Raw genomic sequence first — 13,870 nt, 5'->3', positions numbered from 1 at the left:
ACTCACTCAACCCTCACCTGACTGCCCCTGTCCTGACAGAGGGACAGTCAGGCCAAACCTGAGTGGTGCTGTGACCTCATGCACCAGGCCACAAGGCCCAGAGCTGGGCCCAGCCCTGCAGGAGAGGAGTCGCTGCTGTGGGGTCAGCTCGCTCTCCAACCCCCCCACCTGAGTCCCTTTGTCTCCATGGTAATGGCTTTTGGAAGGGTAGGGGCCTCACTTTCATATTTGTCTCAGGCCCTCAAAACCTCTGCATGGCCCTGCCTGAAGGGCTCTGTTCTGGTGAATTCCCAGTGGGGACAATGCTGGTGAAGGATAAGCAGCACAGCTCCCTGTTCTCCAACCCAGCCACGTCCCCACCTAGCCAGGGACGAAGCATGACTCAATGCTTCTGTAACTAGAGCATCATGTTAACCCATGTGGATGGCAAATCAATAGATATTTGGGGGAATGATGGACTCCCCCCGCCCCCGCCAACATTTCTTGTTCTACCCTCCTCCACCTGTCCTAGCGGCATGGGGAGATTCGTGGGAATGGCTGTCCCCAGAGCTGTACACTGGCCCAACCCTGAAGCCAGGGGCATTTCACCTGCTGCGCAGGCCTGCAAGCCATGTTCTCACATCCTGGGATGCCCGATTCATGGCCTGGGGCAGGAGGAGCAGTGGGTCTATGTCTTCTGGCCTCAGCAGGGATGCTCCCCACCCCGAGTTTCTGCCTTATCCCACCATTCTCAGCTGCCCTGAGGCTTCCCTCTCATTCCAAATGCCTCCCTCAGTTGTCCCCTGACATGGCCTCTCCCCTCTGCCACGGCTGTTTTGGGGGCTGCCATTCGCACCGCGCCACCAGTGAGCCAGGCTGCCTTCCAGAGCAGAGCGACAGATGCAGCACCAGGCCGTTGCAGCAGCTGAACGGTGGGCAGGCAACACCGACAACTAAAGAAATGCTTGGAACCAATCTACAACTGTGGTTAACCATCAACCCAGCTGAGGGTGGACTAAGACTCCCCCGGCGGGCATATGAGGAGCCCCAGATGGGAGGTTAACCACGAGCCCTTCTGCCATCCAAATGAGGTCATTTCCCCTGGCACTGTGGGGATCTCACAGCCGTTCCCCCGGAGCTAGAGACACCTAGGCTGGAGGGGAATGGAAAACTTTGTGCTTCTCTACCTCCAGTGCCCCAAACATCCCTTCCCTGATTCCCGCACCAGGGCATATGTGTTTCAAAGGACTATTTTTATTCAGGGGGCACATATCTACCAAGAGGAGCATGGATTTCTCACTGGGGGAGTATTTCTTTTGGGGCAATACAATCTCAGCCCCTGATTCAGCAAAGCACTCAAGGACTTGATTTCAATCAAGTGCTTTATCTGAAGCAGAGGGCGCCTTAAGCAAATCAAAATGCTTTGCTCAGCAGGGAGGCTTAAAGGCCTTCCTGAATCAGGATCCTCCCTCGGGCTTGGGATTTGTTTGAAATGCACATTTCTCTGCAGCGTCTTTCTGCTGAGGGTCTTTTTTTTTTTTAAATAAACCTTGAGATCATAAGAAGAAAAGGAGATTAAACAAGGAAAAGAGCCTGGTCAGTGTTTTAGAGAAAAAGCAACAGCCCCTTTCAGGCTACGACATGAATGTAAAAGATTCCAGGATTAATCAGCGAATTCACAAAGCTCGAAGGGAAAACACAAAACAAAGAGGATGAAAAAAAAAGACTGAACACCACTAAGAAACGGCGAAGGTGGAAAGGGCTGCAGACCTGGCAAGGAGCGCATGTCGTCATTCCGTCCGTCAGCAGCGGTTATGGGCATAGCAGCGGGCACGCTTGCACTGGCATTCAGAGAGTTAAAAGCATTGGCATTGGCACTGAGAGGCGAGCGCTCTTCCCACTGCTCGTCATATTTACCCATTAGGGCCTTCCTAATTATTGCCTCCAACCCCATGTTGGTACTGGAATTTTCTTGAACCGACTGGCTTCTACAACTGATTAGCCCTGGGAGATACGGAAAGGGGAAGGAGAGGTGAGGGGTGGGAGATGGGTTGGGGGGAACCAAATAAGAAGAAAGATGGGGTGGGGGAGAAAGGAGACAAGGGAGAAGGGAAGAAACAAACAGTCAGCACATTCTTGCAAAGCAACAAATTTTGTCATATTGTTTTTAAGCTCTGCAGTGCACTCCGTCCCCCCGCCCCGCCCCAGGGCTTGGCAGGAGCTGGGGGTGGGAGGGGTGGGGAGTTAGAAAACTACTTGCTGAGTGAGGAAGAGTCTGGGGGGTGGGAGTGATTTAAAAAAAAAATTAAATGGAGCCCCCAATGCCTCAATAGCTGAGGAGTGACAGGCTGCAGGGCGTGGATCCTGAGGCTGGCAGTGCCTTGTGGGCACACGGCCCAGCAACGACCTGCTAGGGAATTGTCCTAGCTCTCCTGTGGAGTTGTTCTCTACTGGCTCTGGTGACGGGGGGAGGCGAAGAGGAGAGAATCCTTCCCCGTGCTGTTTAATTCCTTCCCAGGCCCCTGTACCATCCACGGGGCCCAGACCCCCACATCTATGGGTCAAATGTCATTAGGAAACAGGATGCAGAAAACGCAGTGATGTGTCTGAGTGCTTGTGAGTCATCAGAAGCCATGCAGTTATGGTGCAGCGCCGCACAGGGACCGTAGGGCACTCGCTCAGCCATGGGACCATCATTCCCAATGCGTCGGTTACAGGAAACGAGCAAGGGCAAAACTTACAGAGTCAAAATACAGGCAAGAAAATAAAATGCCGTGTTTCCTTAATCCCCACTTTGGTGCCTGCAGCCCCCTCTCCCACCTGCAGAGCAATTCTCTGCTCTCAATAGGAATGCTGCAGCCATGGTGCCCCCTCCTTGTATCTTATGCAGGGGAGCGTGCACATATTCATTCCTCCCCCTGCGAACAGGCATCCCTGCCCAGCTCCCAGCACACACGCTCTGGGCTAGTGTCCCAAACACTCCCGAGGGTTTGCCCTTCTCCTTCGTTCAGCCCAGCAGAACAACCCTTAACCACAGGCTTTTCCCTGCAACACTTCCCAGCTCCTACCCGAGCTCCCGCTGACACAGACAAGGACACGCAACCCCTAGCCCCAATGCGCCTCGCTCACAGCTAAAGGGATCCACCTGGCTCGGCTGCCGGCGTGAATCAGTTTAACCACTGTGCAGGGTCAAAAACCGGCTCTTTGGTCACCGCCACCCACCCCCAACACTAACTCTTAATGGGAAGCTTTTCTAAGGCAGATAACACCATTGCCAGCAGCCTCTACCATGCAGATACCACAGAAATGTGGGGCTTATGGAGCTCTTGGATCAAACAAAAGAAGGTGGGAATGCCCTGTGGGCATGGGCCTTGCTCCCCAGCATAGAGCAGGGTGGACAGAGAACCCATGGCTGATGCCTGCCTTTCAACCAAACAGTGGGGTTTGGGGCCAGTGCAAGTCCTTGGGAAGTTTAACCATTTCTAGGCATTCTACATAAAGACCAGTCCCGGCGTAATGCCACTGAAGTTCAGGTTCTTAGAGAGGGGACTCAGCTAGGAGGCCTGTAGGTTTTGGTTTGATACAGAAAGCAAACGAATATGATACGCTAGCTCGGTCTGTCTGACTCATGAAGCGTGCTGTATAGTGCCGCGTGTATATACAGCGCACTCCAGCTGAGGGGCGCAGAGTGCACCCCAGCTAAGAAGGAAGCCCCCACAACTCCCTTGGGAAGCAGGCATTGCTGTACCCATTACACAGAAGAGGAAACAGAGGCCCTGTGAGGTGAAGCGACTTGCCAAGGTCACCCAGCAAGCCAGTGGCAGAGCTAGGACAAGCTACTCCCTGTCCTATTCCAGTCCCTGTAACTCCAGTGCTGCTCTCAGCCCTATCAATGCCTAATCCCTTTTGGAAACGTTCTCGGCGGGTCCTCAATAAAATCCTGCAGCACTTTCCACAGGTTATTTATACACTGTGTGGAAAAAGAAGCCTCTGGAGATGAAAGGCAAACAGCAGCCCTGCTCCAGTAGCCTCTGATGTCTGAAAAGACAAATATCTGAGCTGGGAAGGGCAAGCCTGTTACACAAGCAGCTCAGGGGCTGCAAATGAAACCGGAGCCTGCGCCCCCAGGGGTGGCCTGAGGAAAGACAGGCCATCATTTGAGAAGCGGATTCCCCTCAGTTGCAGGGGGAGCCCCCTGGAGCTGGTTTCTCTCTCAGTGGGGAGGGAAGAGGCCTCACAGTCCAGGGCTGCTGGGCTCCCCTGTTGCTATGGAGCGTAACCCGGACACTAGCAGGGCCTTGAGGCCTTGACACCTCGTGTGATGCTGGAGCGGGGAGGAGCAGCAGGGGCTGGCAGCTGGAATGTCTCCTTTAGTGCTGAAGAGCTTGGAGACCCAGAGAGAGAGAGAGAGAGAGAGAGAGAGAGAGAGAGACACGCAGTGCGCTCCCGTATGGACGTACGGTCCCTCTGCTTCCAGAACCACTGTCCTGCAGGAAGGGAGCAAAGGTGTTCTTTGCACAGGAACTCATTGTCACTCAACGGCAAAGCCAAGGCCGTCCCCTCTCAGTAACAAGGTGGGACCTCTGTTCTCACAACAGCATCCCACAGGGAAATTTCTGCTGGCCCACCTGGTGGATGCACTGCTGTCCTCCTCTGAACTTGGCCAGCCCCACTCACTCCTCATCCCCCAGGCAGGCCCAGCTCTCAACGGTGGAACTGTGTGCCATGCTCTGCAGAACCACAATGCCCCGGCGGTGTGTGGCGTGACCATCCGGTCCCACTCTGCCAAGTTGCCATCCTCCCTTCATTTAAGACTACCCTCAGCCATTCCCCTTTCCCCATCAGGTCTCAGTCCCAGAGTTCTTGGGGCACTGCACTGTCCCTGTGTCTGTCATTTAGACAGGAAGCTCTTCAGGGCACGGATGGTTTTTACTTTTGTGGAGTGTACAGTGCCTTGCACAATGCCAGGGCTAACCAAGTATTAACTTAGCAGCTGATATTGTTACTGATCTAGGCTTTAAGCCTGAAGGCCCCTTAGTTTCAGAGCAATGTTTATTTGTCTGTATAGGAACCAACATCTGAGCTCGTCTTCTCTCTCTCTCCCACACCGTCTGGACTCAGATGGTCATTGCTTTGTCCGGCACATGTCCCTTCAGCAAGTATTAACAAGTCAGTGTGCCTGATGTAGTATCTCCGGGATAAAGCCTGGGACACCACCCCACCCAACCAGCCACTGAATGGTTTAGATAAGTGGGGACTTTCAGCAAGACACACATCTGGGAAAATCAAACAAGAAGTCTGCTGGGAACGGTGGGCAGCCTCTCCTGAGTTTCGGGCTGGGATTGTAGCACTGTTCAAGGACTTGAATTCTGCTGCCAATGCCAGATGGGACCTGCATGATCATCTAGTCTCACTTCCCACCTAGCACATGCCGGAGACCCTCATCCACTGATCCCTGCATCCAGCCCATCACATGTGGTTGAGCTAAAGCATACTGTTCCCTCTCCCTCTGATTCTAGCTCCAACCTTCCTGTTTGTCAACTCACGCTCCTACATGAGCATTGGCTCCATCACCTCACACCTTTTCATGGTGGCAGAGTCTGTCCCTTACGCTGCCAGCCCTCTGCCAGTAAGAGTCCATTTAAAGACACTGCTACCCTATAGCGTCCTCCCTGCTGACGTCACGTGATTTCTTCCCAACCCAACAGATCCCAGGCCAAAGCCCTGCTGGATCTAAGTTTTTATGTCTCCTCGAATTTTGGCAACCTAGAGGCTTTAAAAGGACTAGGCCTTTGAAGCCTGCAGCCTAACAGAGCAGCTTCCAAAGCAGGGAAGGGCCGTAGGCACATATTCTCTCACCTTTCTCACCAGGAATATACTGTATCTTATTTCAATAAATAACACCGGAACCCGCTGAACCTCGTCTTCTCAGGCTGTGAATTCTGTGTGGCATGTGGCAGAGTATGACATATGATAAAGATATATCGGGACTGTTACCTGCTCCAGTAATTGCTGGCATGTTGAAAATCTCTGTCCCAGGCTGTCCAACATCTGGAGGAAGACAGAAGTCCCTCAGTATGAACTGCAGAGCACAATGGTTAACTCCTAGGGGAGATATTCCTTCCCAACACTTCCTCAACCCCAGAGGAACATGGGACATGCAGTTTGAGGCCTTGCACCTATATTACATTATCCACACTGACAAAATCCCAGGCCAAGTTCAAATTGTGGGTGGATGGGGTGGGGAATGATGGTTTGGGACTAGAAAGTATTATCTCCATTTTTAAAGCAACGCTACCCCCAGACACACAACTCCAAGATAATGAGCAAGCCCTGGCCATGCCAATCAACATCAGAGGTTCTCCAAGTATGGCCCATGGATCATCAGTGGCCTGTAAAGCCCTTCCAGGTGGCCCAACAGGAAAGGAGTGTTGGTTTGGGACACTGGATGCATGGGAGAATGCTGCTTTCACCAAGTGGACCAGAGATGGCAATAGAGAACCACCGCTATAGGTCTAAACCTACTGGCATTAATGCAGCAGAGCTCCAGAGAGTCATGTTGATGTCCACAAGTGCAATCCTGTCTCCCTCCACCCCGAGATCCTGCCCTCTGGGAGGTTAAGCTGGGGTACAAAACCCAGAGCTTTTCGAGGTGTTTCCAAAGGCCCCATTTCCAAAGAAGTGTTTTTGTTCATGCATTCCGTGAGGCGGAAATACTAAGTCAATATTTTCCCTCTTAGCTGAGCCATTTGACTTGGGTATTGCTTTCCTTAGAATAACAGCAGTTCTCAGCAAACACAAGGGGTTTCCTATTTCTGTATATTTTCCCCGATAAGGAAATGAGTGGGAGGTCACTCAGTTCAACCATGCATCCCCCAAGGAACATAACAACATGGTTGGATTATGGTAACAGCATGCACAGGACGAGACAGCTCGGTCTTTCTTATCCAATGCAGCTGTTATAAGATGGATTCAAATGGAACTAGTATTGACTGTATAATGCCGAGCTAAATTAAATTATGATCCTATCTACTCTATTAGCAGCTAATGAAGGAATGGGATGAATTTCTACTACAAGTCAGGCTGGCTGTTTTTTCAGAGCTGTACCAATATTGACGTTGAGTCTGACAGATACATCTTCAGGAGACAGAATTCAGGCTGGCTGGACAGCCATTAAAAACGTCAATAACTCTTAAGACTCCTCTATTCTTCACTTGTTAGTTAGTTCCTATTGAGGTTGTTCAGTGCTGGTGAGTGGTGCTGGACCGACAGCCCCAGAGAAAGGACTGGCTTCTGAGAGGCACCTCAGAGATCCCGGCCTAGCTGCCGGCACTACCAATGCGGCTTGCAGTGGCGGAGGGATATATTTGACCTAAATGGCCATCATGATACAGGCCCATGACCCATCCTTAAGGCCCCCAAGTCACCTGCCTTTCTATCTCTTTTCCCCATCAGCAGATCTCCCCGCCCCATTCCTCTCTCTGACAGATCTGTGCAGTGGAAAGACACTGAACTAAGACGTTTCCCAACATGTCCAGCCGCATGCAGGCAAGGTACTTGTATGCAGGAGAGGCACAGGATGTGCTTTCGCATCTGTATTTAACAATACTCCATCACACGGATGGGATAAGAGCATGGGGCGGCAAATTCTCATCCCCAGACCTGCAGAAGAAACTGGCTTCAGACTGCTCAAGTCTGGGAGCTGGGCTCCTGTCCCTTTAAATCACAGCAGCAGCCATGTCAGAAAGAAGGCTACTCTTTGGTTTTGCAAGGCGCCTTCAGCCCACCCCGCCCACTCTGCGGCGGCTGCGTGAAAGCCCCAGCCTTACTGTACTCCGTTTCACTCCTGTTGGTTGTGCCAAGCTTTTTGATGATCTCCTGCTTCTTGGATTTCACCATGGCGGAGTTGCTCTCGGTCAGTTTGCTGAAGAAGGCTGGGGGCTGGGTGTTGTTTCCTGGGGATTTGGAACCCATTCTGTGAAGCAAAAGGCGATCAGCAATGGCTGCACAAGGCCCAATCTACGCCCTTCTGTCTAGAGAGCCCCAGTCCCATTAGCCACCCTATGCTTTGAATCAGCCCCCAGGCCACCCAGATTCTGGAGGCTTTCTGGCTTAGACTTAGGAGTCATGTTGTCAAAGGCCCCTAAATACAGTGTGGCTTATTCCCCCAGGAGGTCCCAGACCACAAGACGTCTCTTGGCTGTAAGAGAAACACTTCTGGCCTAGTTCTTCTTACCCTAGAGTCAAGGGCCCCAACAAAATTCTCCTCTGAGCCCCAAAATCCCCTACCCTGGAAGTGAATTCTTTCTGCTCAGCCAATCACTGGAGCAGAAAGATGACCTGGTAAGGCACCTTGGGACAGACTGAGGATAGGGCAAGGGATCTCTGAGCTGCCAGGACAGGCTGGTCCTGAGCTGCAGGAAAGAATTGGAAGGAGTCAGGACGCCTGGGTTTCACTCCTGATACTGCCTCTGCATGTGACCTTGGGGAAAGTCACTCAGCCTCCGTCTATCACCCTGCAGCAGGGGTCAAATACTTTGTGCAGAGGGGTTGCGAGAGTTAACGAACTATGCTTGGACAGCCACAGATAGGAGGCAAAGTGCTGTCCCTGGGGGCTGGCAGTCAGAGGGGAGGACTTTGGGAAGAGGTTGCAAAGCGAGTTAATCCCTAACCCCTGTTATTTGGTGGCATATCCAACCCCAGCAGCAATACAAATGGCCGGAGCCAGAGCGCTCAAGGGCAGGCAGCACTGAGTGACACTAGGCTGCCATTGGAGGGCAAACGTCTCTGCCCCCAAAGAGCTCAGAGTAGAACGCTCAGGGGAAGGAAGATCCCAGAGTATTGCTTGGGTGCTGTAACCCCCAGCCAGGCAGGAAGAGTCCACATTCCCCATCTCCTGGGGTTACCTCTGCTCTGACTGTTCTCCCTCTCGGTACAAGATTGGGTACGAGGTGCTCCTTGTGTGCTCCAGCTCTCCCATGCCGTCTGGTGGCGAGACAGGCTCAATGCAGTCATCTGGTGCACTCCCCGCAGACGCTTTGCTCTGCTCAGGAGATCTGAGGACAGTGCAGTGAGACGCTGTTATTCCATAACAATGCTCTTAACTTCTGCACAGCAGCTCCGGGAGAAGAGGGCTTAAAACCCTTCTGCAAACTGGAGTGTCATGGAAAAGGGGGAAACCAACCGCCCAAGCCCTTAATGTTACCCTTAACTTGCACGTTTGCTAAGAGCGTGTCGCTTTATGTGTTTCTGACCTACACACCTATATCGTAAGGATTAAATTTAGACAGGCCCCAAAGCTGTAGCCAACTCATATGTAATCCTGCAATTGGCCCTAATATAGTTACACTGCAGAAATAGAGGAACTAACCCTGGGACTTTGTGGCTCAGATCAAGTGTCCTGTCAGTACATCCTCTACACAGAGCGACATCCTGCATTTGCAGTGAGCGGGGCCTCATCTAAACTCCTCTAGAATGCGTCAGTCAAAGCTGTGACATTACGGAGAATTAACCCTTCGAAGGTGTGGAGCTGCAGAGTCCAGAGAGTTTGTGTTCTCGTGCTGCAGTGTTAACACATTGTGACAGTCTCCAGGAGCACACAGGACACTCCTGCACCCTCTGAAAGCACTAAGATGGCTGGGTGGAAAATACAAGGGTTCAAAACTCCACCCATCACCAGGGACAAAGATGAACAGGAGCTGTCAAGAACTTTCTCTAGGGTTTTTTTGTTCTTGTTATTTTCTCCTGGGTTTTATTTTTTTACTACTGAGCACGTTGTTTCCTCTTGCAGTCAACAGGGGGCAGACTCTAGCACCCTGCAGGGGAAATGCAGGGCTCTGCTCCTGAGTTACCCTACTATCCAGAGCTAGACCCCTGCATAAGAAAGCTGCTATTTCTGGCTGCTCATGCTGGCAGGTGAGTCCGCTTAGCCCTGGTCTGGGCTATCCGGGAGAGTGTATCTGGGGCAGAGGGAACTAGGTGCAGGGAGAGAGGGGTCCTGCAAGGAACTGTCCTAAGAACAGTCAGGCGCTGGAGAAAGCTCAGGATTAGGGCTCGGTTGTTTGTCCACACTAGGAAAAAAGGTGTGTTTTAAAAGCATGATCACTACCACGTTAAAATCCCTGCGTGGCCGGGGCAAGCTGCATTAGCCGGCCGATGTGAACCCTACAGGGGGCGCCTGTAACTCCCCGTGACCAGCTAAGCCACGTTAAAACGACAACGTGCCATGTCTCCACTGGGAAGTTTGCCTGTGCTTGCTCCAACGTGTTCCAAACGCTCCCTTTCCCCCTGGTGCAGAGACCGCTGAAGTAAGCATGAGCCATAGCTGTCCCGATCTGGTGCTGAACTCACCTCTTGTCTCCCTCGCTCTGCGGGGAGATTCTGGAAGCCGGAGCATGCTCCTGCGGCTGGATGTAAGCCTCACTGGGTGTCCTTCGCAGGTCCAGCACGGGACACGTGGCCCCGGGGAAGGAGTACACCGGGGTCTGGAGGTGGGAGTTGAGCTGCTGAGGATGATGGCGCGTGTAGTCTTGCGTGATAACCTCCTAGAAGAAGAAATTCCTTGAGTCAGCACTCCTGTGTGCGACCTTTCACTGGGCTATAGTTTATGTGGTAGGGAGACGGTGAGGACGGGATGGGAGGGCACCCTCTGGCACTGCACCCTAGTTATTTCTCCCCTCCCAGTTATGTTGGCTGGTCCTTACAGGCAGGAGGATGGGAAGCACCCTTCTCCCCGGGCTTCTCTGCAGCACTCTGCTGCCTCCGAAAGCAAAAGGCCAGAGGGACTGCTGCAGAGCGAGGTGACCTGCTACCACCACCACCCCAGTCTGCCACCAAGGCTCCTGACTCCACTCCTGGCCCATTCTCAGCTAATCCCAGTGGAGACGCCCCAGAACAACTCCCAGATGGGAAGAGGAGAGAGGCTGATTACGCTGATATGCTGAGCCAGTGTGACCACCCGTTGCTGGTGGCCTTTGATGTTCTGGGACGACTGCAGCAGCTGGCACGGGGATTGCTGGCCTTCGGGCAACTGGCGCAGGTGCTGCATGTGAGCTACTTCTGCTGCAGAGAGCTTCAGGGAGGCTGTGAAAGGAAAGAACCGGTCATGACAACTCAGGGCAATCACACAGTGTCTCCACCTACCCAGCACAGACCCTCTGTTCTGCCCTTCCTCTCTTGAATCAAACTGTGTTTTTAAATTAGGCTACTTACTTGTTAAGGAAGAAGCCAGAGAGGATGCTCCAGGGAATTTGGTTTAGGGGTTACAGCAAGGAACAGGGAGTCAGGAGGCCTAGGTTCTATCCCCTGCTCTGCCAGTGACTAGCTGTGCAACTCTAGACAAGTCGCTTAAGCTCTCTCTGCCTCTGTTTCCCCATCTTTAAAATGAGTTTGATAATATTTATTAACCAGGCGGGGCACTGAGGTGCTCCCAGGTAATTAATTAATGAATATTTATGGAGTACTCTGGAATGCTCCCATGAAAAGCGCTATCCACTGGGCATGTAAAGCAGCCGCCGTTAGCTAATAGACTAAGGAGACATTCCTTGGCAGAGCTGCAGTTCCCTGTACCAGTCTGCTGTCAGGAACCGCCAATGGGGGGCTGATAAGCCCATGGCATGCTAAGGTTATTCTTCAAACGCTGGCAGCAGCTCCAGCAAAACATGCCCAGCCAGGCGCAAACGGAGACCGATGGGCCCTCAGCTACCAACACATCCCGCCCTCCTTCTAAGCCTCTCCTGCCTCCCCGCACATTTCCTTCCCCCTCTTAGCCTGTTGTCTGCGCGCCACACCCCAGCCCAGAAGGGAATGAGCACTTTCCTGCAGCACGGCCAGCCAAGGCACATTCCCTGCTCCCTGCCTTCAGCTCTTCCCTGCGCTGCCTGTCACCACGCACTGGCGCCAGCCTGGCATCGTTATTGCTCGCACTGGGTAGCGCCTAGAGGCCCTGTCAGGGCCCCCGTGTCCTAGGTGCTTGTACACACGCCATGTGAGCGAGAGTCCCTGCCCTGAAGAGCTCACCATCTAAATGGAGAGGGCAGAGGAAGGAGGGGACGAGAGTGTGACTCAGCCAAGTTCTCAGGGGAAGCCCATGGCGGAGCCAGGAACTGAACTCAGATTTCCTGAGTCCCCATCCAGAGTGTCAATGGCAAGGCCAACCTCCTTCTCAAGGGCACGGCCGGATCTTTGCAAGGCAGAAGCTTCCTGATGGGTCCCTCCATTCATCTTGCCACCACTAGCCTCTGTTCCCTGGATCTGCCCATTGCTAAGACAAGCATAGCCCCAGGGGGAGATTTCAGGGAACGCAGGTTGGTGCGGACACAGCCCACTGTGCGGGGGAAGAGGGAACCTCCTCACCCACAAAGGGGAAGGGGACAGAGCCTCACGTATTTTGCCTGGCAGCCTTCGACTGGGCTGTGGGCTGGGAATGTTGGCAGTGCAGGAGGCCTCCTGACATGTCAGATCTGAGGCGGCAGCAGCCCCGGCAGCCTCTCACCTTGCTGTTTTTGTCTCACATTGTGCTCCCCGTGCCCTTTCTCCACATCCGGCAGCATCTTTGCCACTTTCTCGTGGGATACGCTGGGCGAGCTTGCTGGGCTCACTGCTTCAACGCCATCAGGGCTGTAGCTTCCGTGGAACCCTGGGGAAATGGAAGCAAAGGCCTTTATATTGTGACAGGTTTCAGAGTAGCAGCCGTGTTAGTTTGTATCCCCAAAAAGAACAGGAGTACTTGTGGCACCTTAGAGACTAACACATTTATTTGAGCATAAGCTTTCGTGGGCTACAGCCGAAGAAGATAGCATCCGAAGAAGTGAGCTGTAGCGCACGAAAGCTTAGGCTCAAATAAATGTGTTAGTCTCTAAGGTGCCACAAGTACTCCTGTTCTTTTTTTATATTGTGAGTTTCCTTTGTTGCGATTAACCCTATGTGTCCTGCGACCGCTACTGCACTGAGATCTTCAGCATCTGCAAAGAAGCGACAAATATCCAGAGACCTTACATCTAAAGCTGCAGGACATACCCGCCTTGCTGCAGCTTCTGCAGCCCTTCTTAGTATGCCAGGGGGCAATTAAGGGCACATCTCCACTACAAGCGAAGGTGTGACTGTAGCTTGGGCATGCATACTCTGCTAGGTTTCACCTAGCTACCATGGGGAATAAAAGCAATGAAGTTGCAGTGGGATGGACCCCAGTACAGGTTGGCTGCCCAAGAACATTCGCAGGGTCCCCAGCAGGTTTATATTTGCTTGGCTAGCCCACGCTGAAGCCCGTATTACTGCATCTATGCTCCTGTTGTTACCTGTGCGAGACAGATGGAAGCTAGAGAGGGGGGTGCCTACCCGTGCTATCATGACACCTTCACATGCCGTGTAGATATAGCCCCAGGTGCATCGAGCAGTACCAGTAGCATCAGAAGAACCAGCTGACAATCAGCAGGGAAACACACAAATACACACAGCCAGCCACATTTGCTGCTTTTCACAAATTTGCTTTTCAATTACAATGAAAAAAACACCACCACATTTTCTTGCAGAGCTGGAAACCCAAACACAACAGCTCAAGGCAGTGAACCTGACTGGCCTGGATTCACACCTCCCACACCAGAGAAACGCAAACAGATAAAAGCCACATACACAGTGAAAAGTAAATGATAGATGTGGTTGGGTGTTGGGTTTTAACTATTCTAGGTGGCATTTTCACTGGTAGATCTCAAAGGAAAGCCAGTATAACACCACTGCCAACCTCAACCGGCCAAAAATTGTGAGACAGGCCACCCCAAAACTGTGAGATTGGGGCCACAAGATTAAACAAAAATACTAACAACAACAGTTGGGTTTTTATTATTTTCCTTCAGGTTTCTGAGCCTTTGAGGTGCACGCAGGTCACATTTCCAAG

At 52.4% G+C, this 13,870-nt stretch overlaps 1 protein-coding gene across 19 annotated transcripts in view; it reads right to left on the bottom strand.

Annotated features, from left to right (window-relative positions):
* The window catches only part of NCOR2 (nuclear receptor corepressor 2), a 403,768-nt gene that overhangs the window by 3,077 nt on the left and 386,821 nt on the right, over positions 1-13,870 (bottom strand). For 15 of the 19 annotated variants that reach the window (XM_050923437.1, XM_050923442.1, XM_050923438.1 and 12 more), the window contains 7 exons: positions 12,473-12,616; positions 10,910-11,061; positions 10,330-10,523; positions 8,886-9,035; positions 7,809-7,954; positions 5,977-6,030; positions 1,750-1,983 (listed from right to left, as the gene is read on the bottom strand). In XM_050923437.1, the coding sequence (XP_050779394.1) occupies positions 1,750-1,983; positions 5,977-6,030; positions 7,809-7,954; positions 8,886-9,035; positions 10,330-10,523; positions 10,910-11,061; positions 12,473-12,616 (1,074 nt within the window). The remainder of the gene's footprint in view (positions 1-1,749; positions 1,984-5,976; positions 6,031-7,808; positions 7,955-8,885; positions 9,036-10,329; positions 10,524-10,909; positions 11,062-12,472; positions 12,617-13,870) is intronic. The other 4 variants (XM_050923446.1, XM_050923448.1, XM_050923447.1 and 1 more) reach the window with 2 other exon arrangements.

This window comes from Gopherus flavomarginatus, chromosome 15, assembly GCF_025201925.1.
Source record: "Gopherus flavomarginatus isolate rGopFla2 chromosome 15, rGopFla2.mat.asm, whole genome shotgun sequence".
NCBI classification, from domain to species: domain Eukaryota; kingdom Metazoa; phylum Chordata; order Testudines; family Testudinidae; genus Gopherus; species Gopherus flavomarginatus.
The sequence above is the reverse complement of the archived record's forward strand: the minus strand, read 5'-3'. Positions and strand labels throughout refer to the sequence as shown.